The sequence below is a fragment of the Dromaius novaehollandiae genome, chromosome 14 (genome assembly GCF_036370855.1).
Source record: "Dromaius novaehollandiae isolate bDroNov1 chromosome 14, bDroNov1.hap1, whole genome shotgun sequence".
NCBI lineage: Eukaryota > Metazoa > Chordata > Aves > Casuariiformes > Dromaiidae > Dromaius > Dromaius novaehollandiae.
The window spans coordinates 1,183,377-1,211,363 of NC_088111.1; the positions used below are offsets into that span (position 1 = coordinate 1,183,377).

The following is a 27,987-nucleotide window of genomic DNA, read 5'->3' on the forward strand; positions in this document are numbered from 1 at the left end:
CGGGAGGGGCCCCGCGGGGCTGCCCGGGGACACCCCGGCTTCACGGGTGCACGTGTTTGCACCGTGGCCCCTTGGCAGGAGGGATTTCCCCCAGGGAATATTAGCAATCCCCCCCCCGGGCATCGCGGGGTGAGCCGGCGCGGCCCCCCACCCCTCCGGCCCCCCGGGGCCAACGCGTCGCGCCCCACGCGGCCGGCGCCGCAGGACCTCCCGCTCCCCCCTCCGCGACGAGCGTTTCCCAACGGCCGCCCAGAGCCCCCGGACGCGGTGCTGCTACTCAGCCAAGCAGCTTGCTGCCAAACTGGACTTTTTTATTGTTGTTTTTCTCATTAATCTCCCAGTCGTATTTCATTAGAGCATCACACACACAGAGTCTAGCCAGAGGCCCAGCCACAAACCCAGCTTCTCCTGAAGCAACACCAGGTCAAACGTCGCCTCCCGAATTGTGCCCCGGCGGTAATTGGTGACTGTGTGTATTAATTTTAGGGAATTATTTCATTTTCTTGCAACATTAGAGGTTAATTAAATACTGGCTAATCGCTACCAGTCATTGGAGGAATTCTGCTCCTGAGTCCTTTCATGGTCTGAATGCACCAAAAGAAAGAAAGAAAGAAGGTGAGAAAGAAAGGAAGAAAGAAAGGAGCCCTTTCAGGACCACAGAAAATTGCAAAGGGATGTTTCTTCCAACCCAACATGACAAAATTGAATTCCAAGCTATTTAATGCATGCACAAAACGCCAGAAAGAAACCCAGCCCCAGCTCTCCATCCGTTACAAGGAGGGGATGGTTGGGTAACACGAGCACTCATCGCGTCAGCCGCTTCGGTGCTTCATACTCCGGACTTCCAGGCCGTTTCGCGTAACGGTAACTACCGGATCAAGGATTCTCACAGACAGGGCTATCGCCGGCATTTCCACTGGGACAGACAGCTACGGCAACACTGCGGATATTATCGACACTAATGATGGTGGCTTGGGGCAGCCACTGTCCCGGGCGGTGCCGGAAGCCCCCGTCCGTCTGGGGGGCACCGTGGCCAGGGAGCCCCGGGGGCCGCAGCCCCCCCGGCGCAGGAGAGGGCGCGGGAACGGCAGTTCGCCCGCGGACGCAGCGGCCCGGCCCGGGGTGGGGGCGCAGGGACCATCTGGGTTTGTCCTTAAAAATGGGGTTTCACTGGTTACACCGTCACGAGGATCATGTCATGCAGCCTGACAAAACACCTCTGTACAGGAGCCCGGCCCGGCGCGGGGCCCGGCTCAGACCGGCGTGGTTCGTCTGTTGGCCGGGTTGTTGTGCAAAGACTCCTTGAACTCTTTGGGGATGGAGTTGTGGACCTGTAAAAAACTGTGGTCCCGCTCCGAGTTGAGCAGCGTCCCCATGGTGACCTTGGAGGGATCCCTGGAGAGGGTGAACATGGAGATGTCGGTGGAGGGGATGGTGCTGAAGGCCTTGCTCACGGGCGACATGTCCCGGGACCGGGGCTCGGTGGAGCGGGAGCTGGACCGCCGGCGGAAGCGGTACCGGTAGGTGGGGAGGCGCGTGAAGGCCGACTTCTTCAGCAGCTCCGCGTGGGACTTGGCGCGGATCTGGCGGTGCTTCTCGATGTACATGTGCACGGCGATGACCCCCACCATCTCGGCAATGATGAAGGACAGCGCGCCGAAGTAGAAGGACCAGCCGTAGGAGTAGCTCTTCTTGGAGTCGCTTTGCCCCGGGTCCCCGGCGTTTGCCGAGATGTAGACGATGATGCCGATGATGTTGCTGAGACCTGGGAGGGCGAGAGACGGAGAGGTGCTCACGCCGCCGCGGCCGCAGCGCTCCCTCCCAGCCGAGGGCCCCGGGGACCCTCCGGCGAGTGCTGGGCCACCCCGCGCCCACCCGTGCCGAAGGGGCGGGAGCAGCAATCGCCGTTTGGATTAGAAACGGGCCATTTTGAGGGAGTTTTGCTTTGCAGCGCCGCTCGCTCAGCAGGAACGGGCGCGGGGAGCCCGGATGGTGCCGACCCCAGCACCGGGGAGCGGAGGGGGGGGCATCCCACGCAGCCCGGAGGTGCTATTCAGGACTGGGGGGATTTTTGCACCGCCAGCAGTGCCGGGAGGCAGCGGGGCGGCTGGGGAGGGGCTGGTGCCTCCTTGCATTCACTTAACGAATCGCTTATGTTCTTGCTGTTGTCTCCTCATCTGCATCAGCGAAGGAAGCAGAGCAACTTGTCTCTTTGTGGGGAGAAGAAAAACACAGAGTAGCTCCCGGAGACAAAGCCATTGTCTAGGATAACGCTGACCAGCGGCAGCGCTGGGGAGAGCGTGCCGGGAGAGGAGGAGCGCGGGCCGGCGGCACGGCCGAGCCCCCGCCGTGGCACCCGCTCGCCCACCGCAGCGGCACCCACCTGCGGACACGAAGAAGATGCCGGCGCTGAGGATGACGTTGTGCTTGCTCTTGTAAAACTCGCTGGCGGCCACGCAGAGGCCCCCGAAGAACAGCAAGCCCACGCTGAGGATGGGGAAGATGCTGGAGGCTCTCACGGCGCCTGGGGAAGGAGCAGGCGGGCGTCGCGGCGGCTCCCTGCCCAGCCGCCTCCCCAGCCCCCACGAACTTCTTCTTTCTTTTTCCCAGCCAATTTCAAGGAATTATTTTCTCCAGTTTTGTCACATAGCTGGGAGAAGGAGCAATTCGCCTTCTCGTTAAAAAAACCTGCCACCTTCCCTTTTCTGGCTATTCACGTGTTTCTAGATTCCAGGATTTAAGAAAAACCACCGGAGCCCCAGCATTCCGGCCCCGCTGCCGAGCGCGTTGGGAGCTCGCTCCGCTGCCAGCCCGTCGGGAGCTCGGGCTCCCGAAACGGCTGTAAAGCGTAATTAACTCAGCAAATCCCCACTCGCCGCTGAAGGCGCTGGGAATACTCTGCGCCTCGGCTTGGGCTCTCATCCCGCTGCCGGGGCCTTTATTAAAAGCACAGAAATGCGGAGCAGCCCCATTAAAATGCCATTCTGGGGGCTTTAAAATAGACTTTTCATTTGAAAGGTGGGAGGGGGCGAGAGAAGGACTGGAAAGCTCATCTACCAAAATGCAAGCCGCTGCCGCCCGCCACGTGCCCCTCTCGGCCGGGGAGCAGGCCGGCGGCTCCAGCATGGAGGTGCGGAGCGGGCATGGAGGGGCGGAGGGGGGGCGGAGGGGCGGCGGCAGCCGGGGCCGGGCGCGAGGGGCAGGACGGACTTACGCAGCAGGTACTCGGCCGTGTCTTGCTCGTAGTCCGCATCCTCGGGGAAGTGGTCGATTTTCTTGCACACGCCGCGGAAGGTTCCTGCGGAGACACAAGCGGGGAAGCGTTCGCCCGCCCTCCGGCTTCGCAGGGGAGCTGCCGGCGGCCCCGACCCTCCCCGCGGCCCCCTGGCACCGTCCCAGCAGAGCCCGAGCATCGGCCGCGCTGCTCCGCGGCGGCACGCACGCTGCCAGGCCACAGCCCCACGGCTGCAGCCCCTGTTTGGGGGATCATCCGCTCGCGCACCGGGGTCCTGCCGGGGAAGATGATGCCGCTGCAGGGTTCGGAGCCACGGGATGCACCTGCTCGGGGCACCGCGGCGTTAGCAAAGCAGCACCGTTTTGTGCAGTTCGGAGCCTTTGCTGGAGCCTCGTAACTGTGCAAAAGAGCAGCTTTGATTTACTGCTGGCCAACAAACCGCCGCGCAGATAAGGAGCCCCAGCACGTCTGCGAAGGAGCCCCAGCACGTCTGCGCTGCACGCACGGCTGCACGCGCCGGGGCTCAGCACCCAGGGTCGCAGCTGAGCCCCGCGGCTGAGCCTCTGCCCGGTGCTGGGTGCTGGCGGGAACGCCGTGGGGCCCGCAGCCCACGCACCAGCCCCACAGCGGGCTGAGCACCCCCTCCCTGGCACCAGCCTCGGGGCACGGGTGACCGCCAGCCCTGCTGGGGGACCGGGGCCACTGGCTGGGGACCCTGCAGGAGACAGATGATCTGGGAGCTGATGGCCTCCTACTTAGCGTTTGGGGGGAAAAGGCTCTTTTTTGTATTTTTTTTTCTCCTTCCTCTGAAGCAGAACGACAGCATTTCTCCTCTAAACGCCCGGCTTTTGCTTTGGCTTTCTCCTGGCCGTGCTCGAGGGCTCAGCTCTCTCCTGTGCCAAAGTGGTGCAACTGTGCCACGGAAGGAAAAGCCAAGGACAGGTCAGGCACGGCCAGGTGATGTACTGGGAGCTCGGTTACGCACTGCAAGATGTGCATGCGGGAGGCGAGCGGGGACAGCACGGGCACGTCTGCAGCGGGGAGATCCTTCGCGTTTGGCCGTGCTTATGGGACAGCCTGGAGAAGGGACGGGCTGTGAATCATCTCTTGTCTCTGCTGTTTCTACTCATCCATCCACCGGCCCCATCAGTCTGGTCCATGTGCTACTGATGTACAGCCAGAAAGAAATTAAAGGCATTAAAAAATAAAAAAAAAAATCCTGGCTATGCCCAGTGGGGCTTCTGGCTCTGTTTTGATGGATGCAGCGTTCCTTCACCTCCCGTGGATGCTGAGATCCCGCTCTCCATGGCAGTCCTCCAAGACACTCAGCGCTGCACTCAATTTTCGCTCGGGACGGCTCAGAGTCTGGTTCACGAAACGGCGCGGGAGGGAGCGGGGGTCCTCGAGGGCGCTGAGCAGCGGCAGCAGTTTCGGTCCACGTGGTTCCCTTGGCCGTTTGCTCCGCAGCACGCAGCAAACCTCAGCGCAAGTATATCTCCAATGATGCAAGAACATGCCTCCGCGGTCGATGGTTGTTATCCCCGATTATAAATGGGAAACTGAGGCAGAGAGCGCGACTGCCCCAGCGAGATGGGAAGGGCGAGGTGCAGCATCGCCCGTGGCCACGTCCTTCAGCTTGCGGCTCTTGCACGACGCTGCCGATGCCGCGACAGGGCCTGGCCCGCGGTGGTGGCGGTGGCCCTGCCGCTGCAGTTCCCCGTGTCGCCGCGAACGCCCGGCACCGCGCGCTGCTCTGCCTGCCCAGCGCCCCGGGACCGCGCCGGCACGGGTAGCCGCCCGCCCTCCCCGCCGGCCCGCGGCCGTGCCACGACTGCGGCTCCGGGGCCGCAGCACGCCGGCCGGGCTGGGGATGACAGTGGCAGCGGCACAAACCCGGTCCAAGCGCGGAGATCAACCTCCGTGTGCAATTCACTGGTTTTCCTGGGGCCTCCTCGGAATCGATCCGCTGGTGCTCCTGCCTCCCGCCCCAGCCGGCACTCGCGGCACAGCCGCTGCTCCGCTCGTGCAGCCGGGCTCCTCCGCCCCGGGCTCCCGTCGCAGCAGCTGCAGCATTTCCCTGGGTTATTTTGCTGCTTTTGGCCATCGCCCGGGCTGCAGCTGCTGCAAGACGACGTCTATTCCCGCAGCGCTTCGACTGCGAGGGGATACGGGCACGAGAGCAGCTCCCCCGTCGCTGCAGACTCGCATCGGGCTGCTGGAGGAAGCAGCCTGTGCACAAAGACGGGCACGGGGACACATTTGGGCTGCTCGCCACTTCCCGGGCTGCAAGGACGTCTTGGCCCACCTTGTTTGCCAAACCCCCGGGGCAGCGGAGCTGCAGTGGGCGAGCGCGGGTGGCCGACGTCCAGGATGGGCAGCTTTCCCGCGGCGCTGCTGGGGCGTCCCCGCCGTCGCAAATCACGCCCGTGCCCGTGCTGGGCGGGGGGCCCGCGCCACGCTGACCCGGGCTCTCCCACCTCCCGCCGCTTCCCTGTAACGGCCGCAAAGCCCCGTCCGCCCGCAAGGCCGGGCGCGGGGTGCAAACCTCCCCGCGCCCCGCAGACGGGCTCTCAGCTCCGGAGCGTCTCCCTCCGACCCAGCTCCCGGGCGGGTGGCGGGGCCGGCGTTCGCCGTCTGAGAGCAAGAGAAAACCTCGCCTTGGTGCCACGTGCGAGAGCAGGTCAGAGACACGGCCAGTCTCTCCGGGCAGCCTGCAAATGGGAATACCCATTTCCCGGGGCTCGGCCTCTGCTGCAGCCCGTGGCTACCCCAGGCGTAAGGCAGCTCCTGCCCCCCGGGAGCTGGGAGCACCTGCCTCTGCTCTTCCTAACCGGAGACGGATGGAGGATGGACAGATGGAGGGCCAGAGGGACGGATGGAGGGATGGAGGGATGGACGGAGGGCCGGACGCGGTGCCCGCCGGCGTGCAGAGCCCCCGCGCTGCCCGGCCCCCCTGCCCCAGCTCCCTGCACCTACTTCCCATGCTGACATTTACTGAGGGGTTTTTCCTCCACTCTGTTCATCAAGGGCTGATGGCTGCCATGGCAACCGCTCAGCCGCCTGACGCGCACACCTCCGGCCTCCCGACAGACGAGACACCAGGCTTCAACGGGGCCCGGCACGCCCGGGACGGCCGTGATGGCTCCGCGCAGGGCACCGTGGGGACGTCCCGGCGCCTGCGGAGCCGCCGCGGGAAGCTGGGTGCCCGTGGGAAAGTCGGGTCCTGGGAGCGCGGCAGAGCCGAGAGAGCAGGGGGTAAAGGCAGAGGCTTCTGTCCGGGTCCTTCGGCTCCGGAGTCTCCGTCCCCTTCCCGCGTTTTCTTAGCAAGGACGTAAGTCGGAGTCAGCGCTGGGTCACCAGCCATCCCGGCACGAAGGCGGGTGCTGCTGTGGCTGTCCAGCCCCCGCGCAGCCGCCCCTGCGGTGCAGCCGGGCACTGCCCTGCCGCCGGCACGGACCCCATCGGGCAGCGCAGCCGGGGCAGCTCCCGGGCAGCTCCGGGGCCTCCGGTGCCGCGGGCAGCATCTCCCGGCGCTGCAGTGCGGGAGGCCGCAGGAGCAGGGCTGCAGCCGCCTCTGCCCCCCCTGCACGCCGGGGCTCCCCGAGCTCCCGCGGCCCCTGGGCAACGCGGGTTTGAGGCCCCCCCCCGGTCCCAGCAGCCATCAAGGTTTTGCACCAGCTTCCGCAAGCTGCATTTCAAGCTCCCGGGTTAGTGGCACCGCTTTAACCCCGCGGTGCCCTGCTGCAAGCGGCGGGCTGCCCTGTGCCCCCCGGCCCCGCGGGCAAGTCCTCTCCGGGGGGGGGGGCAGATGCACTCGGGACACGTCCCCCCCGCAAGCAGCGTGGGAGCAGCCAGCCCGGCCGTTTGGGCAGCACCGGCTGCGTTCGCGGGGCAGCGGTTTGTCTCGGTAGGGTCGCGTTGCTGCTGCTTTGGCTGGTTTGCATTTCAGCGTCAGCCCCTGCTCCGCATGCACAGAGGATGCAAAGGCAATCGAGCGATTTTATGGCAGCCCTTTTCCCCCAGGCAGGGCTGGGGGGGGAGGCGAGAGGTACGTTCCCAACACCGGCGACTGTGGGAACAGGACTAATAATGTTCATCCTAAAACTCAAAAGCCAGAAGACTGAAGAGCTCTAGTTCTGGTTTTAAAAATCTCATTACTCCTCATGCAGTGGCACAGTTTTCAGGGACTATTCTGCTTGTTACTGTTCACGGTGTGCACACCAAGACTTGGGCTTGGGAAGACGAGCCAACACTGTTCTTAAATGACAAGGAAATTGCCATCACCCCTGACACTAGTTAGTTCAGCCCAGACAGACAAAAAGTCTTGCTGCAAAGACAAATTTTAAACATCAGTTCTTGATGCTTCCTGTTAAATTTGGCTAAGTGAGCTTGCAAATTGTGGTTTGCAGCGATTGCCATCCTGGATTCCCTGTTGTGCCAGATCCACGCGAAGGACGTGGTGCGGTCCTTGTGCTTCAAGTTCTCCGAAAATTAATTCCGGTTAGAGACTCGTAAAGGTTAGAGCTCAGCTGGGAAGTGCTGGGGACAGGAGCCCGCGGCAGAGCCTCGGCGACGCTCGGGCACTGAGCTCCCTCGAGGGAACAGGAGCAAGATGTCTAAATATCTCCAAGGAATTAAAACTTCAGGGCTCATCTTTTTTTACCCTCCACCCACCTCCCAGATGCTTGCAGAGATGGAGAGAAATTCATCCTCCCTCCCTCCCCTCCCCAAGCTGCCGGCTCTGCCAGGGATCCTCAGGCTCTTTGCACAAGGTCCCTGCAGCGAGACTGCAGAGCGGGGCGGGGGGGCACAGGGACCCCACAGCCGGGGGGGTTGCAGAGAGACTGCACAGCTGGGGGGGGGTTGCACATGGACTGCACAGCTGGGGGGTTGCACTGGGACCCCACAGCCGGGGGGGTTGCAGAGAGACTGCCTAGCTGGGGGGTTGCACAGCGATCGCACAGCTGTTGGGGGGGTTTGCACTGGGACCGCACAGCCGGGGGGGTTGCAGAGAGACTGCCTAGCTGGGGGGTTGCACAGGAACCGCACAGCTGGGAGGGGGTGGCACTGGGACCGCACAGCTGTTGGGGGGGTTGCGCATGGACTGCACAGCCGGGGTGGGGGGTTGCAGAGCGTTACCAGACGCAGCTGCCGCACACCGGGCTTCCCCGAGGCCGGACACGGGCCACCGGGGCAGGGAGCCACCCTCACCGGGCTGCCAGGCGCCGGCCGGGCAGCGGCACTCGCTCCCTGCCCTCCTTCCACCGCAGCAGCGACGCAGCCCCGTCCGGGAGCCTCCCGGGGCGGCCGAGCTCTGCCAGCCCTCGCCGCCGGCACCGCATCCCGAGCCAGAGGCAGCCGCGTGCGAGCGGCCGTGTGCGAGCGACCATGTGCGAGCGGCCGTGTGCGAGTGGCCGTGCCTGCAGCCGCGCTCGCCTGCTCCGCGCCCGACGCCAGCGCTGCCGCCTGCTCGCAGACGCCCCTCTGCATAAACCGCAGCGAAGCCGAGAGGAGCCACGCGGGCTGCCGGGGAAGAGCCCCCGGCTCCCTCCCGTCCTCGGCCGGGCCCGCAGCTGCCAGGGGCTAAACCCCGTCTCCGTCGCCCACCCCGCGCCCCCGGCCGCCTCGCCAGCCCCACACCAGCCCCCGCCGGGCAGCGGGGCGCGATGGCCCCGGCGCTGCTTCGCACTCCCCCTCGCCGTGGCGGTGGCGGCGGGTGTCTGAGCGGAGTCACCCACACAGCCCGGCGGTTTCTGAAGGGCTTTTTTTTTCTTCTTCTTCTTTTCTGTTGTAAAATAACAGTGGAAAAACCCCAAGTCAAATCAAACTAGTGCCATGGCAGCGAGGAGCCGCCAGCGGGGCCTGCGGGAAAGTGGCCACGGCGGTGCACGACTGTCCCAGGGCTGTGCACGACTGTCCCAGGCCTGTGCACGACTGTACTGCAGCTGTGCACGACTCCCGGGGCCCCCCGGAGCGCATTACAGAGGGGCTCAGCATCGCTGCATGGCCGCACGGCTGCAGAGCGGGTTTCAACACCTGTAATGAAAGCGCCGGGACTCAGCGTTTCCCGTGCGCAGCCCTGTGCTGCAGCCTTTGGGCCCGGCGGGGTTTCGGGGCAGCGTCGAGGCCGTGTCACCGTGCCACTCACCCCAGCAAGTCCGTGTGGGTGGGCTGCGACCCACAGCCACCCCTTTGCTGCACTGGCTTCAAACTGGGCACTCGCTGCCTTGGCTGCAAAATTCAGCCATCTGCAGAGGGGCTGATGGAGGCACAAGTGCACACGTGCACGAATACCTCACGGGGGGGGGGGGGGGGGCACCAGCATCACCCCGGGGTGGGGGGGCATCAGCATCTGCCCAGAGGCAGCAGCATCACCCCAGGGGATCAGCATCACCCTTGGGGGGGGGGCCAGCATTGCCCCAAGGGCATCAGCATCACCCCAGGGGATCTGTATCACCCAGGTGAGGGGGACCAGCATCATCCCAAGGGCATCAGCATCACCCCAAGGGCATCAGCATCACCCTGGTGGGGGGGGGATCAGCATCGCCCCAAGGGCATCAGCATCACCCCTAGGGCATCAGCATCACCCTGGTGGGGGGGGGGGGATCAGCATCACCCCGGGGGGGACCAGCATCACCCCAAGGGCATCAGCATCACCCTGGGGTGGGGGGATCAGCATCATCCAGGGCATGGGGGGAGAATCAGTATCACCCCAGGGGCATCAGCATCGCCCTGGGGGGGACCAGCATCGCCCCAAGGACATCAGCATTGCCCTCGGGGAGGGGCCAGCATCACCCCGGGCTCCTCATCTTGCGCCGGCTGCAAGAAGGGTTCCCCCCCCCGCAAGGGCTGGGCGCATGGCCGGGGGGCAACGGGGCTCACTGGGGCCAGAGTCGGGCTCTCGCACCAACGGGCGGACGAGGAGCACTGCCAGCTTTAGCCCGCGAGGTGCCAGCACTCAGGATGTGTCACAGCAACTTTACTCCCTCAGCATTTCTAAAAGAAAAAAAAAAAATCTACATTTTGACAGTGAATCATCATCTCCCATTCTGGAATCTGTGGGATTATTACAACCTACACAAGGTAGTTTAGAAAAGCAAAACAATTCTGAATAATAGAGAAGAAAAAAAAAAGTTTGAAAATGACGGGTAATTTCCAGCACTCTTTTTCAAGGGTTTAGCCTTGTTTTTCTCATTACAACAGTAATCAGGTAATGCCCCAGAGCTGCCTTTCAGGATGTGCCCCCCACTCTGCGCGGGTCTCCTTCCCCCCCCAGCCTCTGTGCTCGCCGGGAAGGGGGGGCCCCGCCGCGGGACGGCCGCACCGGCTCCCCCGGCCGCGCTCCCGTCCCCGAGCCCGGCCGCAGCGGGGGCTCGAGGCCAGCCGGGCTCGGAGGGGCCGCGGACGTTGGCTCGCCAGCACGTCCAAGGAAGCCGCCTCACATTTCATCTTTAAGGGTGAATAAACATTGATTTTTATTTTAAAATTTAATTGACATTCCTATGACAGCAAAACGAGCGCCGGAGCAGCCGGGATCTGTGCAAATAAGCCATGTGCTAGAAATTAATGAGCTCCGCTGATTGAGTTTATCCTTTCAAATTAATACAATTCCGGCAATTAAAAAGAAAATAAAAAGAGGTCTTGTTTGTTGCCTGCTCGGGGAACATCGCGGGCAAAAGACGGGGCAGAAGCCGAGCGCGGTGGCCGGGGGGGGACCATCCACGGTGACCTCCAGGCCGCGGTGGCAGGAGCCGCCTCGGCGGCTGCCGGGGCAGAGGAGAAGCTGCCGCGGTGCGAGGTGCCGTCTGCGGCACCGCAGGGCCGTCAGGGCCCCGCTGCCACCGTCACCCAACAGCTGGGCGCACATCTGCCGGGGCACCGCCACGGCGCCCCGAGGGGCCACCCGCGACCTTCCGGCAGGACTCCTGCCCGGAGCTCCTCCGCGTCCTGCCCCGCGGAGAGGCGTGGGAAGGATCGGCGCTGTTTTCCCGCGGGAGCTAATCCCCCCGCGCCCCGTCGAGGCTCCCGCTCCGCCACGGCCCGGGACGCGCTCGAGAAGCAGGATTTTAGTACCGGTTTTTATGCCTTCAGAAAGCTGCTCTTCATCATCGTTTGGGGCCTGCCTTATAATGGCTCCTCGTTCCGCCTGTCAGAATTCATGCTCCCTCCTGTTTTTTCTCATTTGGACACAGCCTCCCCACGCTGCCTGAGGTCTCGCTCTCCTTCACTCTCCTCCTTCCCCACAGCGGCTCTTTGCTGTCCCCATCCCTCCCTGCACTCGCTCCCTCGCGTCTGCAGCCGTCTGCTCCCCCGAGCCCGGCGCCCACCAAAGCGCCTCGCCGACCAGGCGGCACCCGCGCCGAACCGGGGCTGCTGCTCTTGCCGGGCTCCTCGGGAGAGCGGTCACCCACGGTGCCACCACGTCCCATTTGTGCCACATCCCCAAGCTTCGTCTCTAAACCGCAGATGGGGTCACGGGAGCTTCCCACCGACACCGTCCCGTGCAGCCGGCACGGCCTCTCCAGGACGGCGTCGGGTTTTGCGTTAGCAATAGCGGCAGCAGGTAGCGCGGGAGCAGGCCCACCCCGGGGCAGCTGCCGGTGTTAAAACGTCCTCCGAGTTTCTAAAACCCTGCCACGGAGAGTCCCGTCGCTCTGGAGCGTGGGTCCGGCGCAGGGGAGCTCCGCTCCCGGCTGTGCCCACGGTTAGAGGGGAATCGATCACTAAATTAAAACTGGCGGCTGCTGAAGTCCAAGCAATCATGACTTGATTACGCTTCTTATGGGCAAACAGTAAAGCCCAAAGCACTAACATATATTCTCACTGCTTTAAAAGGTCAGTTCACAGAGCAGAAAACAATTATAAGCCAAATCAGTTAGAAGAATGGATTTAAGCATAAAGGCATGGCTGTGAATAGGGAATGATTTAAGACTGTTTTACTAGAGGCCTCAAAATTCATAACCGAGACGGGAATTGCACCCGTCGAAAGCTGGCTAATACATAAACAGCTGCAAAAATAAAAACGTATCCAACCGGAAGAGGAAAGGAGACATTCGTAACCCTGAATATAAATCAGCATCTAGGAATTGTAGAGCACGGATAAGGGAAGCAAACAAACAGCAGAAAAACCATCAAAACATCTACCCCGATGCATTAGGAAGAGCAACAACAACAAGGAGCAACGTTACAGCCTGTTACTAGATAAAAACGGCAGAAGTGTTAGTCACAAGACAGAGAAATGCTAAATAACTGTTATTACAAGTGAGACATTTCATATTCAGCATATTCACATCCCAGAGCTTAGAGAGAGCTGCTAAAAGAGTCGCTTGAGCAATTAGCGCCGATGCTTAACGTAGCACGGGGAAGCACCAGGAGCCGCACGGAAGCACGTGTCCTGCCTGGGAGCAGCCGCTGCCCGGGCCGAGTCGGAGCCCGTCGGTGCCGCGCGGCCCCGGCAAAGCCCAGGGACGGGCTCGGTGCCAACCCGACACCTTCTCCCGAGGTGCCGCTTTCTCCCGACGAAGGCAGGAGCGCTGCTGCAAGGGCTCTGCGAGCTGTCCGAGTTGATGTTTGATGACACCCCCAGCAAGACACGTGCACGGGGACCCCAGCGCGGCTTGGGCTGCAGCGGAGGAGCAGACGCACCCGAGCACCGCGGCCAAGAGCACCGGGTGGCTGCTGCAGCGTGCGGGCGCGGGGAACGCGGCTACGGGAGTTTCATCCCCTGTTTCGAGCTGCTGACATTTGTGACGAACACCGTGGCCCATTTTCCAGGAGGTACTGATAAAACGGGGATGCTCCACAGAGGGAGAAGGACCGAAGACGCGTGCAAAGAGCGCAGGGGCCACCAGGCTCCCGGCCGGGGCTGCAGAGCCGTCTCCGCACCCAGCAGGAGACAGAGCAGCAAAGCTGGAAGACTGGGAGCTGAAGCTGGATTAGAGACAAGGGACAGTTTTCAACACTGGGAGAAGCTAGCCAGTCCTTCCAAGCCTGCAGCTGGTCCAGGGACGTCCCTTGGCCGCGTTATCCAGAAGGGCCGCCCCCGGGAGCGCTGACGCAGAGGAGCTCGTTGGGAAAAATAATGAAGATGCCAAGGGTACCCTGGGACGGAGCTGTTAAAGGTGCGGGTCTAGCACACACCGGAGCGTGGGAACGTTAAGATATAGTTTTAAAGCCCTCGTCACATTGTCCCCCCTGCTACGCCCCACATTCTATCCCCCACCCCAGTGAGCAGCAGGTTCCTGAGCTCGTTGCTCCATGGACGGCTTCTGCTCCGTGCACGGAAACGCGAGGCCACTCGCCGGGCTGGGGGACGCGGGGCGGCCGGGTGCGCGGGACTGCCGGCCCCCCGGGCCCTCTTTGCGCAGCCTGATCTCAGGCAAATGCTACAGATGCCGAATTATATTACAAGGGCTGCAAAAAGTAAATCATTTTTCAAAGCAGCCACACAGCGCAGAATACCAAGGCTAAAAATATGCAAATCGCCATGGAAAGCACACTGTCAGAGCTCGAGCAAGACTAGCAAGTTGCCAAAAGGCAATTTAGACTTTCAGAGCTTACCGCACGCGGCATTAAAAAGGTCACTATTTCTGAAATGAGGATCTTTACAAATAAACACATTTGCTCGAGACTCGGTGAGTCATGCGGGAAGGGAGCTCAGAGCGCTTCCAGCGTAATGCTCCTGACAGGCCAGGAGCAGGGCGATCTTTTCATGTTTACAGTTCATCGATAGTTTCTACAGCCACACAGTCAATCTTTAAACCACATTTAGTCGGGGAGGAAGCTCGGCAGGTTGTTTTCCTTGCAAAAATGATATTAAATTTCTTTTTTCTTCCTCTCTTATACACTGTTCATTTGAAGGTGAGTATTTGAACTTCAAATACTGGACTGCCACTCAAACACCTGCCTTTTTTTTTTTTTTCTAAACTCCTTGTCATCTCTCCCTAACGATATAAATACTTGAATTTTTCAGCTGATGTACAAAAAGGGACTCTATCCTTCAAAGCCGGTTTATTTTGGGGAATTCAGTGGGCAACGCGCGCGTGCTGCTGCGTGAGCGGGGAATGCCTGCAAACGGCCGCCGCGCTCCCCCTTTCCCCGCCAGCCGGGCTGCTGCCGGGCTCCCGCTTCGCGGACGGCGTCGCGCCCGGGTCGGAGCCCGCGGGGCTGCCCAGGCGCCCGCGAACGTCCCGGCAGCCACCGTGTTTGCTCGGTCCCTGCCAGGCAGCAGAGCCACCGCCCCCTCGCCATCTGCGCGGGGAAGAGCGCCCTGCGAAGCCTGTTCCAGCAATCCCAGATGGGGGGGAAAAGCTATATTTGAAGGAGTATCACTGTAGTTTCACTCTTCCTTTTTTGGGGAGAACAATAAGAAGAAAGGGATGAACCTATAGACGGCATTGAGAGAGGATTTTGCACTTCTGGTGAATGGCACCACCCCTGCCTCCGTTTCACAGAGGAGGGACGCCTACGAGCAGACACCTACCTAGGCACCGCTACATTTTCCAGAAGTTCAGAGTAATTTCCATCAAGCACCGCTTGTTCCGCCCCACCACGTTGTAGAGGACTTTTCCATAGGAAACGTCCCTCCGTGCCGGCACATCCGCAGCGTGCTTCGGGCCTGGGGGCAGCGATAAGGCTAGCTGCAGGGATGCGGCGTGTTCTGCCCTTTACATGGGGATTTTAGGGCACCGAGAGGCACCAGCGCATTGCAACTGCCTTTCCAGAGGCAAATGCTCCTCAAAATGCTCCGGTGCCTGCCGGCCCCGAGGACGGGACTCGCATCTATGTCAGCTTCTTACTCCACTCGTGCACCCGTAACGTGCAACCAGGGCACCGCAGGCGACCCGTCCGGCCACCCTCGAGGCAAGGAGCGCGACAACGCTCCCGACTACAAATCTCTGCTTTCGCAGAATCCCAGAGCGTCTGAGGCTGGAAGGGACCTCCGGAGACCCTCTCGTCCACCCCCTGCTCAAGCAGGGTCACCTGGGGCAGGGTGCCCAGCGCCGTGCCCAGACGGCTTCCGAAGCTCTCCAAGGATGGAGCCTCCAGACGGGTCGGCGCCAGGCCAGGGCCCCGCTGCGGGGCCGCGGTGGGTCCGAGGGCCTGGGGTCCCCCGCAGCCGGCGCACAGGGCCACCCCGCTGTGACCCAGCTCGTAACCCCCGGCTGCTCCAGCCTCACTCAACGCACCAGGCGTTCTGCTAGAGAAACTCTGTGGCTTCGAAACAATCCCAACTCCCACTCAGCTCTTCCCTTTCAGAAGGCAGGGACCAAATATAGATTTGAAGGAGGGAGGGAAGGAAAATGTAAAAGACCCTGAGATTGATGGGCAAGCAGATAACTTCATATTTCATGCCAGTGCTTTCCAATTCATTCCTATTTTGCCATTAAATTATGTACCAGAGCCCATCCCGCTGCCGTGGAGGCCAGTGGGAAGGTCGCCATCAGCTCCACGGCCAGCGGGACTGTACCCACCCCAGCCACCAGCACCGAGGCCGGGGGACGGGGCACACGAAGGGGCATTACGCCGGGCAGAGGTGCAAGTTCTCCTGCAGCGTGCCAGCAGCCTTCACTAACTAAACTGAACTGAATGCAAACCCTGGGGAGCAAAACCCCTGGCTGCCAGGGATGCTCTGCTCTCCCATTTTCGCCGAAGACGTCTGCTCATGCTGGGGGTGCAATCTGCCCAGCTTGGCAACGTATATGTTTCTTAAATGAGTGACTGAACTTGCTTAGCCTCAAAACCTCTCGCTTAAGCCACAGGGCTGCTTTGGAGGCGCTGGGGAAGCTGCCCCTGCACAGCTCCCGCCGGGAACACGGAGCTGCCGCCGCGTTTTCCAGCACCCTTGCGCTGAAGCACCCGGCGAGGGACGCTAGCGGGGATACACCAAATAACCGGGACGCACAGACGTGGTTTAAAAGGACAGAGGTCTGTCTTCTTGCACCCGGCCGCTCTCGTGGCGTTCGTGCCCGGCAGCGCAGCACCAGCCCCGCGCGCGGCTCCGCCGGGCAGACCGGCTGCAGGGAGGGCAGTTCACGCGCGGCGGCTCGCACGGCTGTCCCTCGCCTCGGCCGCAAGCGAGCTGGCACAAACACGAAAGCCGCATGGCACGGAGCGATGCGCACGCACTGAAACAAGAGCCGGTGACCCCTGCTCGGGAGCGCGAGCCTTCGCCCCGGGTCCCGCGAGCTGCGACTGCAGCAGCGGCCGCCGGCCCGGGCTTGGCCCAGCGGGCAGGGGAAGCGCAGCGAGTTTGAGTCGCATGCAGAGTAGACGTTATTTAAAGCTAGTAAGATGATGAACAAGCACACGGTCCCCCCCCCCCCCCGCAGTGTCCCTGCCGGGGCACGCTGCGACAGCTGGGCGACGCGGTCGGAGGAGATGGCTCCCCGGGTCTGAGATCTCGCACCGCCAGGCTGCAGTTTTGCTGCTTACTATTAAGGGAATAATGGCTTTTGCCCATCTTTAGCATTTCCTGGTGGAGGGAAAGCCAAAGGCTCAGGATTACAAAACACGTCCATCCCTGGCTGAAGCGTGCTGAGGAACGGAGAGACGCTCCCCCCCCCGGCAGGGAATAACGCAGGCGCCCGTGGGCTGCCCGGGGCGGGCGGCATCGGTCTGCCCGTTTGCTGCAGTCGCCTCCGGGCGAGAGGCACGCTGCAGCCCGGGAACGGCGGGGCCGGGCCGCTCCGGCGGGGCCGCGTTTCGGGAGGCAGCTCCTCGGCACCATCCTCCGAAGCCGGGCCGGGGCCCACCTGCGATAAGGCAGGCTCAGCTGAGCGAGGCTGTTAGGCAAATGGGGGATCTGGCACGGACGCCGGGCAGCCTGGCGCAAGTTGTCGGCTAGGCAGAGTGTCAAGGCAGCGCTGGGGCTGCTGGAGGCTCCGGGCGGCAGGGAGGAAGCCTACACGAAACCACGGTTTGTCTCCTGACGTGCCAGCAGCCTTCCCGGGCACCCGAACGCCTCGCGCCGCGGCTGGCCGCCGTCCCGGGGAAGGAGCGCGGACGGGGAACGGCGGCCGATCCCGCGGCCTCTCGCCGCTGCGGCCACGTGGTGCGAAGCAACGGGTGATGCCGATGCCTCAGAGCACGCTGGCACTTGCAGAAGTGGCACTGGCAAGCGTCCCTTGAGCCTAGCTGAGCCTTGGCCAGCCTGTGCCAGGGGCTCCCAAGGGCAGGGAGAACAGCCCAGAGCCTCCAGGGAGGGAAGGGAAGCATCATCCCTACGGCACCCGCTGCGGCACGGCGAGCTAACGCTTCCAGGACGTGGGGAAAGGCTCTGGACACAGCGTGGCTCGAGCACGCGTGGCCCAGCACGGCTTTCCTGCTCCGGGGCACCACCGAGCCCTGCCGAGCTCCCGGCCGTGCGGCGCCGGCACCGCCCGCCTCACCCTCAGAGCCAGCCGGGGCGCCCGGAGGTCCCGGCAGCACACGCCGACGGTGATTTTAAGAAGTTAAAAGGAGGAATGCTTAAGAAAGGGCAGTCGCTTGTCACCAGCCTCTTTGGGGGTTGCATTTCCCCCCGCCTTGCGATTGCAGGCACAAGCTGAGAGTGAAGGTACAATTATGGGACAATTACCAAATCACCAAAGAAACCGAAAATATGAGCGTTTGAGAGGCATGAACACAAATGTCGCCCTCAAATGCCGCCTTTTGTTATTGCTTCGCACGCGCTGACTCACGCGTTGCGTGCTGCCGACCGCCGCCGCGCCGCGCGGGCCCCGGCCTCCCCGGCGAGCGCATGGCAGAAGCACGTTCCTCCCCGCTGCACCCCGGGATGCCGCCTCTCCGCGTCCCGTCCTCGTCTTTCCCGTGGAATAGGAGCCGTTGCAAACCGCAGGGCTGCTCCGTGGGGTAGAGGTGCCGCGCGGGACCTCCCGGCACCTCTGCGCAACGAAACAACCCGATTCCCAACGACCCGGCGCGCTGACGGCGAAGCCCCGCACCGGTGAGAACGGCGTCCTTTGCCGCCCGACAGCGGCGGGTTTGGGCCGAGACCGCGGTGTCAGGGGAGAAGAAACCGGCAGCATCTGAGGAAACGGTCACGCAACGTCACCTGCGCTGCAGCCAAAGCCGTTTCGGCTGCCCTTCCCCGCGGTGGCCACGAGCCCCCGGTCTTTCAAAGCCGGCCAGGCGCGGCCGCCCGCCCGGCGCGCAGGTGCCTTGGCAGGGCCGGGGCTGCACGGCAGCGGGGCGGCAGGGCCACGCGGCGCCCGGAGAGCTCGCCCGGGAGGCGGCAGGCTGCCGCGCGCCGAGGAGCAGCCCAGCGCGGCCCGAGCGGAGGGCAAAGCTCGGCCCGAGGAAGCACCGCGGGTTTTTAGCATGCACTGAGGAACAGTGGTGCTCCTCAGCAGCGGCTCTGCCCCGTGCCCTCGCCGCGGAGCTGCAGCGCGCTCCCGGACGAGCCCTTGGGAAGGGAAGCGCACACCAGCGTCCTAACGCCAAGCGTGAAACCAAACCGCAGCCCGATACCAGCCACAAGGAATTATCTTCCAAAAATCATTTAAAAATATTGCAGCAAGCTGTGCAAGTCCTGGTACAATCCCAGCCCTTGGCCGCTGCCAGAGAGGGAGGGAGCAGGGAGCGGGGCCGGGGCGCAGCCTCCGCTGTGCGTGCAGGACCGGGACCGTCCCGGGAGCTGTGGGGTGACTCTGTGGACGGGGCGGACACCTTTCCCCAGGTGCCTGTGGCCAGCTCGCCCTTACACCACTCACCACCGCGGTGCGTCAGCAATGGGGCATCCGCACCCCGCCGCGCTCGCCCGTGAGTCGGCCCAGAGACACTGGTCGCAGGGTGAGCCAGGGATCTAACCCCTCCTGCCCGGTGCGGCCACCTGCGTTTGTAGGTGAGCTTATGTAATTTTTTAAAAGCAACTTGGATTTTCCTGAGAAAGGCGGTTCATGCCTATTCATGAAGCGCACATCATATTCATTAAAAATCCATGTGAAACATAATCACCAAGAGGCAAGAAGCACTTAGCGAGCCTGGTGTCGTGGCTGTTCCGCCTGAGCTCACCCCAAACAGCACAGGCAATTGCACAGCGTCGCAGACCCCTGCACCTGGACCATCGCACTGGCCCATTTGAAGTAAAGTAAATAAAAGGTTTAAGTTTCAAAAGCGAACGGCAGCTCTGTGCCTTGGCAGCGGCAGGAGCCCAGCACAGAGCATGGCTGGACCTGAGGTCGAGCCCCTCTCCGCGGCACCCCGCACCGGCAGGCACCAGCTGGCTGCAGAGGGGCAGGAGCCTGCGCGCCGCGCTGCTGCTTTAGCACCGAGCACGATGCCCGGGGGAGCATCCAGCTGATCCCCATCTCGCAGGAGCACGCTGTGCTCCGACCTGAAACATTCATCCCGCCTCTTCCAGCCCTGCTGCCGAGACGGGGCCGGCGCTGCCAAAGAGCCCACGTGGTCCTGGCAGGCTGTGCCGGGGCGAGGGACAGGTCTGTGCCCTGCGGGCTAAATCTGGCAGTGCCACATCCTGACCGGGAGCTGCAGATGGGACAATCATTAATGCAGCCACCAGGCCCCGTTGCTACCTGCACATTACAAGGAGCAAAAAGCCCCAGGCAGAATGAAGTGAAGTGATTTACCAAGGGCAGCATCACTCCCGACGGCAGAGCCAAGCAGCACGGCTGCTCTCACCTCCTCCAGGCAGCTCCCGTGCTGGCGTCGCCTCGCTGGCCCCGTCCTAGTGCACGCGAAGCCACCGCGCTGCCTCCCCTGCCGAGGCTGGGAAGACCCAGCAGCAACCAGCAGAACATCCCCCTTCACCACCTTCCACAGCTGCCAGCCCAAAGCCAGGGTTTTCCAGCCTTCATTAGCCATCCCTAATTATTTACAGCTGTAATGGAAATAGTGACCTTGCCTGGGAAAAAAAAAAACCCACGAGCCTCATTCAGATTCAGGCTTCCACCTCTCCTGAGCAGCAGCAGCAGCAGGAGCAGGAGCAGCAGCAGCAGCAGCTCCGGAGCGGGCCGGCTCTGCAGCATGCCCCTGCAGCACACCACGCTGCGCCCGCCACGGGCTGCTCGCGGGCCGTGGGGCAACTCCCCGCGCTGCCCCACAGCAGGGGGTCTGGGCGAGGTGACCGCCGCGGCGTGACGTCCCCGTCGCAGCGAGCGCGGGAGCCGCGGGCGCAGCGGCCCAGCCGGCAGCGTGGGTCCGTCTCCATCCGGAAGGGTTTTTTATGGCTCCTGGCATTTGGCCACGTGCCACAAGAACGTGGGGCTGGAGCAGACCAAAGGTCCAGGCAGCCTGATTTCGATCACCATTAGAGGACAGTAATTAATGCTTATTCGATATTCCCTCCTCCAAGCGGAGGTTTAGGGATTGTGTAAGACAGAGGTGATGCTTAGGGCATCATCTGTAACATCCAGCACAGACCCATTTTCCACAAGTTTGTTCAGTCCTTTTTCTGAACCCATTGACACTGTGGCCTCCCCCACGCATGGGGCACTGACTTGCACACTTCAGTGCTATCTTTTGGGGGGGAGAAGAAGGGAAAGGTCGTTAAACCTGCAGCACGGTAACTTCCTCATGTGCTCTTAGGTGAATAACCGTTCCCTCTGCACCGTCACCCACCACCATCACCTGAGACGCTTCCGTTCTCTAATTTCCATTGCACGGTTCAGTCGGATGCTCCCTAGTTCTGTTACTAGGAGGAACAGGGAAGTCACCCTGGTCATCCTCCCCGACCCTCCTGCGATGTTGCAGACCTGCCCTGGCCCCCTCCAGCACCCCCATCCCGCCCGGGTGCTCCACGAGCCCCGCAGCCCCTCTCCGTCCCCGTGACCCCCGCAGCCCCTCTCCATCCCCATGACACCCCCAGTCCCTCTCCGTCCCCGTGACCCCCGCAGCCCCTCTCCATCCCCATGACCCCTGCAGTCTCTCTCTGTCCCCATGACCCACATAGTCCCTCTCCATCCCTATAACCATGTAGTCCCTCTCCATCCCCATGACCCCCGCAGCCCCTCTCCATCCCCATGACCCCCCCAGTCCATCTCCATCCCCGTGACCCCTGCAGCCCCTCTCCGTCCCCGTGACCCCCGCAGCCCCTCTCCATCCAGCAGCCACCCCAGCCGAACCCCCGCGGATCGCTCCCGTGCCGACTGCTGGCGGAGGAGCAGGGAGGGCCGCGTTCCCGCGGGCGGTGGGGTGGCACGAGGAGGCCGCCTGGGACCGCCTGGTCCTTCAGCAGGCGCAGCCAGGGCAGGGACGCCAGCACGGCGCGACAAACCGCGCTGGCAGCCCGGCCGCGGGCAGCCCGGCACAGCCGGACCCGGGGCGCTGGGGGGGGGTCTGCCACGGACGCGGCGCAGGCAGGGGAGCAGGGCGAGCGGCTCCTGAAACGCCTGCCGACAACGAGGAGCGGGGGAAAGTGCTCCATCACGGATGACTGCAATCTCAGGGACGTTTGCTTGGCGCGCTTAAAAATTAAAGATGATAACTTTCCGACAGAGGCAATATTGCTGCCACCCCGGGACCCTGCGTGGCCGCGGCCGGAGGGGCCCAAACCGGAGCGGGGAGCTGGGCGGCTGCTCGGTGCCCAGCTCCACGCGCCCAGCCCGGACCAGCGCCGCTCGGCAGAGCCAGAGCAGCCGCGGGCAAAACCCACCCGGGGAAAACGCCAGCGCAGAAGCGTGACCGCTGCTGAGGAGCCACGGAGGAACGCGCCGCAGATGGCCCAAGCGTCTGGCAGGCCTGCCGGAGACGGGCACTGAAAACAGCAGCTAAAACACAAAAAAGGGACTTTGGGTAGCAGAAATCAGCAGCTAGGAAACGCACACAGCTGGTGGGGGAAGCTAACGGGATCAGGCCAAGTAAACATGCACCGGGGAGGGTTAAGCAACCCGTGTGTTCGTCACGCCGCGAGAAGGGAGCTTTAGCGCTGATGCAAACTCCCTCCCGGATTATGACGGTCCCGCTGTCAGTCATGAAGCAGAAGTGACACACAATTATTTATTCATCAGATACTTCTGTTCCGCACTCGGAAACAAATAGGCTCATGTATTCCACCGGGAATTGGCGAGGATGCTAAACAGCTACTACTAAATGCAAACATGACATTGGTGGGACCGGAGAACTTCCTCCCAAGAGCATTAGAGGGAACATGCTGAGAAGTTTTCTGAAGATCTAAAATGGATCTTTCTTCAATAAATCTTGGAATTATGGTGAATCTTGAGAAGACCAGAAAAGCTAATGTTTAAAAGTCTAAGTTTGATGAGACCATGCAGGTTTCCATGGGTCACGGTAATGGGCAGTGGCAGAAGCTGGTTCACGTGGTGTCGGCTCTGGGGCAGAGCACGTGGGCAGCACCAGCGAGGAAGCACGGACGTGGTAAATGACAAACACCCTCGTGGCAGAGAGATCTATCAAACTTCATAAAATTTTCTTGACAAGACTCTAAATTTGGTTGAAGAAGGAAATTGGTGACATAATGCATTTAAAGTTCCATAAGCTGCTTGATTTAGCTCTCCTGAAAAGCAGAAGAACAGAATTATCCCGACTCGACACAGCTTTATTAAAGGGACCAGCAGGCAGACTGCAGAAAGGGTTCGTTGTCATCCGATGGGACATTTCTAGGTGGGCTTTCCTGGAATGGGAGCAGTGTTGGGCTAAAAACAATGTCTTCATCAGGCTAGGAAAGAAAACATGAAATTGTGGGTACAAGGTGCACATGGCAGAGAAAAGGCTGAGCGGGACAGCAACGCACGACGGCGGTGGGTCAGCTGCACAGCGGCTTTGGGCAGCTCGGTAACGGGGCTCATGTAGCAGCAGCTGCTTTAATACAGCCCAAGTTTTGCAGCTAGGAGCTGGGCGAGCGAGCCAGGCTTCCCGTGTCGGCACCGCTGCCGCGGAGCTCAGCAGCGCGGATGGGCCGGGGCATCGCGGCAGAGCCCCGGAGCGGCTGCTCCCCGCGAGGGCCGCAGCTCTCGGCTGCAGCAACGACCCGATGAACAGATAATAACGGGCAGAAAGGAGGAAAACCAGCTTGTGTGGCTAAGGGAGACTCAAGTATCGGAGGTTTTCTTTTTTTTTTTTATGTCCAAGCAGAGTTTGCGGGGGCTGGTACCTTGCAACGCAGGGAAGCTCTCGTGGTAGCGAGCTACCACCGACCGATGGCAACGGCGGAGCAGGAGCCGGGCGACTTGACGAAACAACCGCGCCAGCAAAGCTCTCCAAGTTCAGCAGAGAAAAATTCAGTGCTTGGAAAAGGCCCCGTTCCTGCTGCCCTGGGAAGGGGCGGAGGGGGCCCGTCCCGGACACGAGCAGGGCACGGCACGGCGAGGGACGCCGGCAGAGGGAGCAGCCCTTTCCTCCTCCAGAAGTGACAACGCGCTTCCTCCTTACCGGCGCTGCTGAGGGAAGGGATGGAGGAAGGAAAAAGCACCACATCTGCTTAAAAATGAGGTATCTGGGACAGCCCCGGCCAAAGGCTCTGCCTGTCTGGAGCCCGCGGACGCCGCGGACGCGGTCCCGGCTTGCACCACGCGGCAGGGACGAGGAGGCTCCCCGCACTTCACGACACTGAGTTTAATTAAGTTTGATGAGAACCAAAATTCTTTTACTTGCCCAAGAACAGCACAAGCCAAACAGCTATTTCTCAACTTCAGCTTTCTCCCTCAAAGTCCAGCGTCCTTCTCTATACTAATAATGAAGCCGAAGAGGAAAACAATCTATAATAAATAACCGCAGGGGACACCCACCAACAAGCCGTGTTTGTCAAGTTTGAGCAAGAGGCACAATAAGATATCTTAATAAGTATTCTCATGCTGTAGAGGTGATAATTAAAATTCAAGTGCTGCAATCCGAAACAAAGCCCATCCTGGCGCAGCAGCCGGCGAGCGCCTGCCTCGGCGCGCGAGATGGAGTCAACCACCAATTTGTGCTTTCCAGCGTGGGCGTTTCTGCATGGGCTGCTGCCGCTTCATTCGGGATTCACCCGCTGGTGCCCACGGGCGTGCTGCGGCCGGGCGGTGCCGACGGCTCCCACGCGGCTCCCGCGCGGGCACGGCCGACGCGGACTCAAGGCGCAGCTGCGGCACGCCGGGCACCCGGCGCTCGCTTTGGCCACTTCCACAAGCTGCCACGAGGACGGTCCACCACCAAATCCCTCCGTCACAACGTGCATTAGAGCCCTGCTAGGAACAGCACGGCGGAGGCCTCGGCGCTTCCCAGCACGCCGAGCGGCTCCTCGCGTCGAACGCGCTTCCCGCGCCGCAGCAGACCCCCCCTCCCGGACACGCTGCGTTCACTCCTCAGAAAAGGGGATAAAGTGCCCCAGCCGCATGTTTTCCCGCTGGATACGAGGACCGCATGTCACTCACGGCCGGGCAGGGGCCCTGCCGCGGGGGCCGGCAGCCTGCGGCAGGCGGGGAGCGCTCGGGCCGCCCTCGGCACCCCCTCCCCGGCCCCGGGCGCCCGGCCCCGCTGCCGGGAAGTCTCCCTTCCCCAGCAGCAGCTCGGTCGACACAAGCGCCTTTCCCCGGCACGATCCCGCGCGGCACGCAGTGCCTCCCGCATCCCCGGGCCCTGCGGCCACCCCGTCCCCGGAGGGGCCCCCAGCTCAGTCCCGCGCCCCCAGGCAGCCCCCGGGCCGGGCAGCCAGCGCTGGGCACGGTGCAGCTCGGCTCCCCTCCCTGGCGCGGGGAGCTGCGCTGTGATTCAGCGCCGAGGTTCGCGGCGGCACCGCCGAGCCCCTTCCGGAGCGCGCTGTGCCCGGGAGAGCGGGGCCTCGCGGGCTGCTTCCAGAGCCGTGATTTATCACAGCGAGGGAAACATAAAGCATTCGCTGAAAAAAAATGCAGCCAGCAAAAATATGAATTTTGGAAATTACTCATGCCTCCCGTGATCCCATCCTTCACAGCCCTGGCTGCTGCTCCCTGCTCCCTCGGCCCAGGAGCAGAGACAGATTACCGCAAATTATTTATTATGGAATTAGAGCATGATCCAAAAGCTCCCCGAATCAATGAGCAAGCTCTGCTGAATTCGCCGGGTTTAGGACTGAGCACTGGGAAAAGCCAGGATATTTCTGCATCCGTGGCCGTGACTCATGGGGAACTTCGGGATGCGGCGGGAGAGGCGCCTCAGCCTGCCGGCTCGCCTGCCCGTGCCGTCGGAGGAGCCGCCGGCTCCCGGAGGCACCTGCCGAGGCGACGGACCCGGTGCTGCCGGGGCACCTCGGGCCGAGACGCAGGCTGCCACCAGCCCGCGGCGGTCGGGAAACCAACTGCTGCAGCTTGTTGCAAAAGTTGCAGCCCAGCACGAAGCCATCGGCCATCTTCTCCCGCACGGGCACCAGCTCAGGCCGAGCCTGTGCTCAAGAGCAGCCTGTTGTTCCTAGAATAAATCTGAGCCGGCGACTTTGGGCAGCAATCGCCCCCCGTGCGACGGTGTGCCCGGCTGCGGGACGGCTGCGACGGTGCCCGCCGGTCCCTGCCACCCGCCCGACTGGCGCAGGCTGCTGCGCGGCGGCGAAGCGCGGGGCGATGCCGTCAGAGCCGCGGTGCTGGGGCGGCCGGAGCCCGGTGCCAGCAGCGCAGCCCGGGTGGGCAGCGATGGGGCAGCGGCAGCGCAGGTCGCCCTGCTCCGCTGTCCGGAGGGGGACGCCCGGCACCGGGCTCCCGTGGGCGGCGGTGGGGATCGGCGTTGGACGCGCCGGTCCGGCGGTTCCACCATCGCCGCAACGGGGACACGGCGCCCGCGGGGACCTCGCGGGGGAGAGGCGCGAGGGGCTTTGCCAGCGGCTCGTTTGGTGGTCGACGCCGCTTCGCATCGGAATAACCCCCGGGGCCTGGAGCGGGACCTGTGGCCCTCTGCCGCCTGCAGCACCTCGTCCCTCCGGTCACGGGCACCTACGCGGGGCGGCTCGGAGCCCGCAGCCAGCGACGGACCCGCGGCCGGGGCAGCCCCGGCTGGGCGCTGCCGCCCCCCCAACCACTGCAAGAGCCCCCGGTGCCCCAGCACTCCCAGTGCCCCCAGTGCCCCCGGTGCCCCCAGCGCCCGCGAAGCCCCGGGAGCGCGGCCCCCCCGGCCCCCCGCAACCCGCACGGAGGAGCCGCCTGGAAAGTTTCGCCCTCGCCTCCCGGCAGGAGCCCGGCCGGGACCCCGGGAGCGGCGCGGCCGCCAGGGGGGCTGCTGCGGGGGGGGGGGGGGGCTGCCTCGGCCGGGGCCCCCCCGGGGCGGCGGGGCGCGGGCGGGCGCGGCGGCGGCGGCGGCAGGTACCTTCCAGACAGCACGTCCTCCAGAGCCCCGAGTGGGTCATCACCTCCTCGTTCTTGCGGCTGGTGTCGTTGTCGCCCGTGGCCTTAGTCCTGCACACGCCGCGCGAGTAGAGCCAGTAGTCGGTGCCCACGGCGATGGTCATGAGGCTGAAGGCTGCGAAGGCTCCCACCGTGGTGACGAGCATCTGGACGCCTCTGTCACACATCCTCATGCTGCTTCATCCTACCGCGGCGGCTCGCAGGGGAAGGGCCGGCGCCGCCGCCCGCCGCCGCGCTCCGCGCTCGGCGCATCATGCCCCCGCGGCCCGCGGCGCGCCGGGGCTCCTGCGCGGCGGCGGCGGCGGCGGTGGCGGCGGCGGCGGCGGCGGCGGGGCGCGGGGCCGCGCGGGCAGCATGGCCCGCGGGCGCGGAGCGGCGGCGCCGAGCGGCCGCGGCGGGGGAGCGCGGCGCGAGTCTCCGCGCGGCCCCCGCGCCGCCCGGCCAAGGCACCCGCGGGGGGGGGGGGGGCGGGGGCGGGCCGCGGAGCGGCGCCCGCAGGAGGCGGCGGGGGGGGGGGGGGGCGGGGGGGCAGCGCGGCGCCGAAACCGCCCCGCGGCCCGGCCCCCCGCCCCGGCGGCAGGGCGGCACCCGCGGGGGGGGCCGGGGCGGGCGCCGCGGAAGGGAGGGGGTCGGGGGCAGCGGGCTGGGGGGGGGGCGGGGAGCCGGGTCGGGCTGGGGGGGGCGGGGGCACCGGGCTGGGGGGCGGGATGCCGGGACCGGGCTGGGGGGGGTGGGATGCCGGCACCAGGCTGGGGGGGCTCAGGGGCACCGGGCTGGGAGGGGGCGGGATGCCAGGATCGGACTGGGGGGGCGGGCGCCGGGACCGGGACCGGGCCGGGGGGGGCGGGATGCCGGCACCAGGCTGGGGGGGGTCGGGGGCACCGGGCTGGGAGGGGGCGGGATGCCAGGATCGGGCTGCGGGGGGGGCAGGATGCCAGGATCGGGCTGGAGGGGTCGGGGGCACCGGGCTGGGGGGGGGGGGTCGGGGAGCCGGGACCGGGCTGGGGGAGTCGGGGGCACCGGGCTGGGGGGCGGCGGGATGCCGGGACCGGGCTGGGGGACGCTGGGACCGGGCCGGAGGTGCCGCAGAGCTCCGGGATGCGGCCGGGGGTAGCGGGAAGCCGGCGCCGGCGGGGCCGCCCCACCGCGGGGCAGCTCGGCTCAGCGCCCTCCCGGCCCTGGGCGGCCCCGGCCCCGGGGGGCTCGCACCGGCGGGGCCCTGCGCCCGCACCCCGGGGCCGCAGCAGTGCTGCTCTGCGGGTGCCCCCGCACAGGCACAGGCATGCACACGCCTGCACACGCATGCACACACATGCACACACACACACGCCTGCACACGCATGCACACATGCACACGCCTGCACACGCACGCACATGCATGCACACACACACACACATGCATGCACACAGCCTGCACACACATGCAGCCTGCGTATGCATGCACACACATATGCACGCATGCACATGCACACACACATGCACGCACACCCA

At 63.8% G+C, this 27,987-nt stretch overlaps 1 protein-coding gene across 1 annotated transcript; it reads right to left on the minus strand.

Annotated features, from left to right (window-relative positions):
- Nucleotides 1–294: 294 nt before the first annotated feature.
- CACNG3 (calcium voltage-gated channel auxiliary subunit gamma 3) lies at nt 295–26,762 on the minus strand. The gene is made up of 4 exons (XM_064520013.1): nt 26,459–26,762; nt 3,215–3,298; nt 2,384–2,524; nt 295–1,765 (listed from the first exon to the last, which is right to left on the minus strand). The coding sequence occupies exons 1-4, from the start codon at nt 26,667–26,669 to the stop codon at nt 1,254–1,256; spliced, it is 948 nt and encodes a 315-aa protein (XP_064376083.1). The 5' UTR covers nt 26,670–26,762; the 3' UTR covers nt 295–1,253.
- Between the last annotated feature and the right edge of the window lie 1,225 nt (nt 26,763–27,987).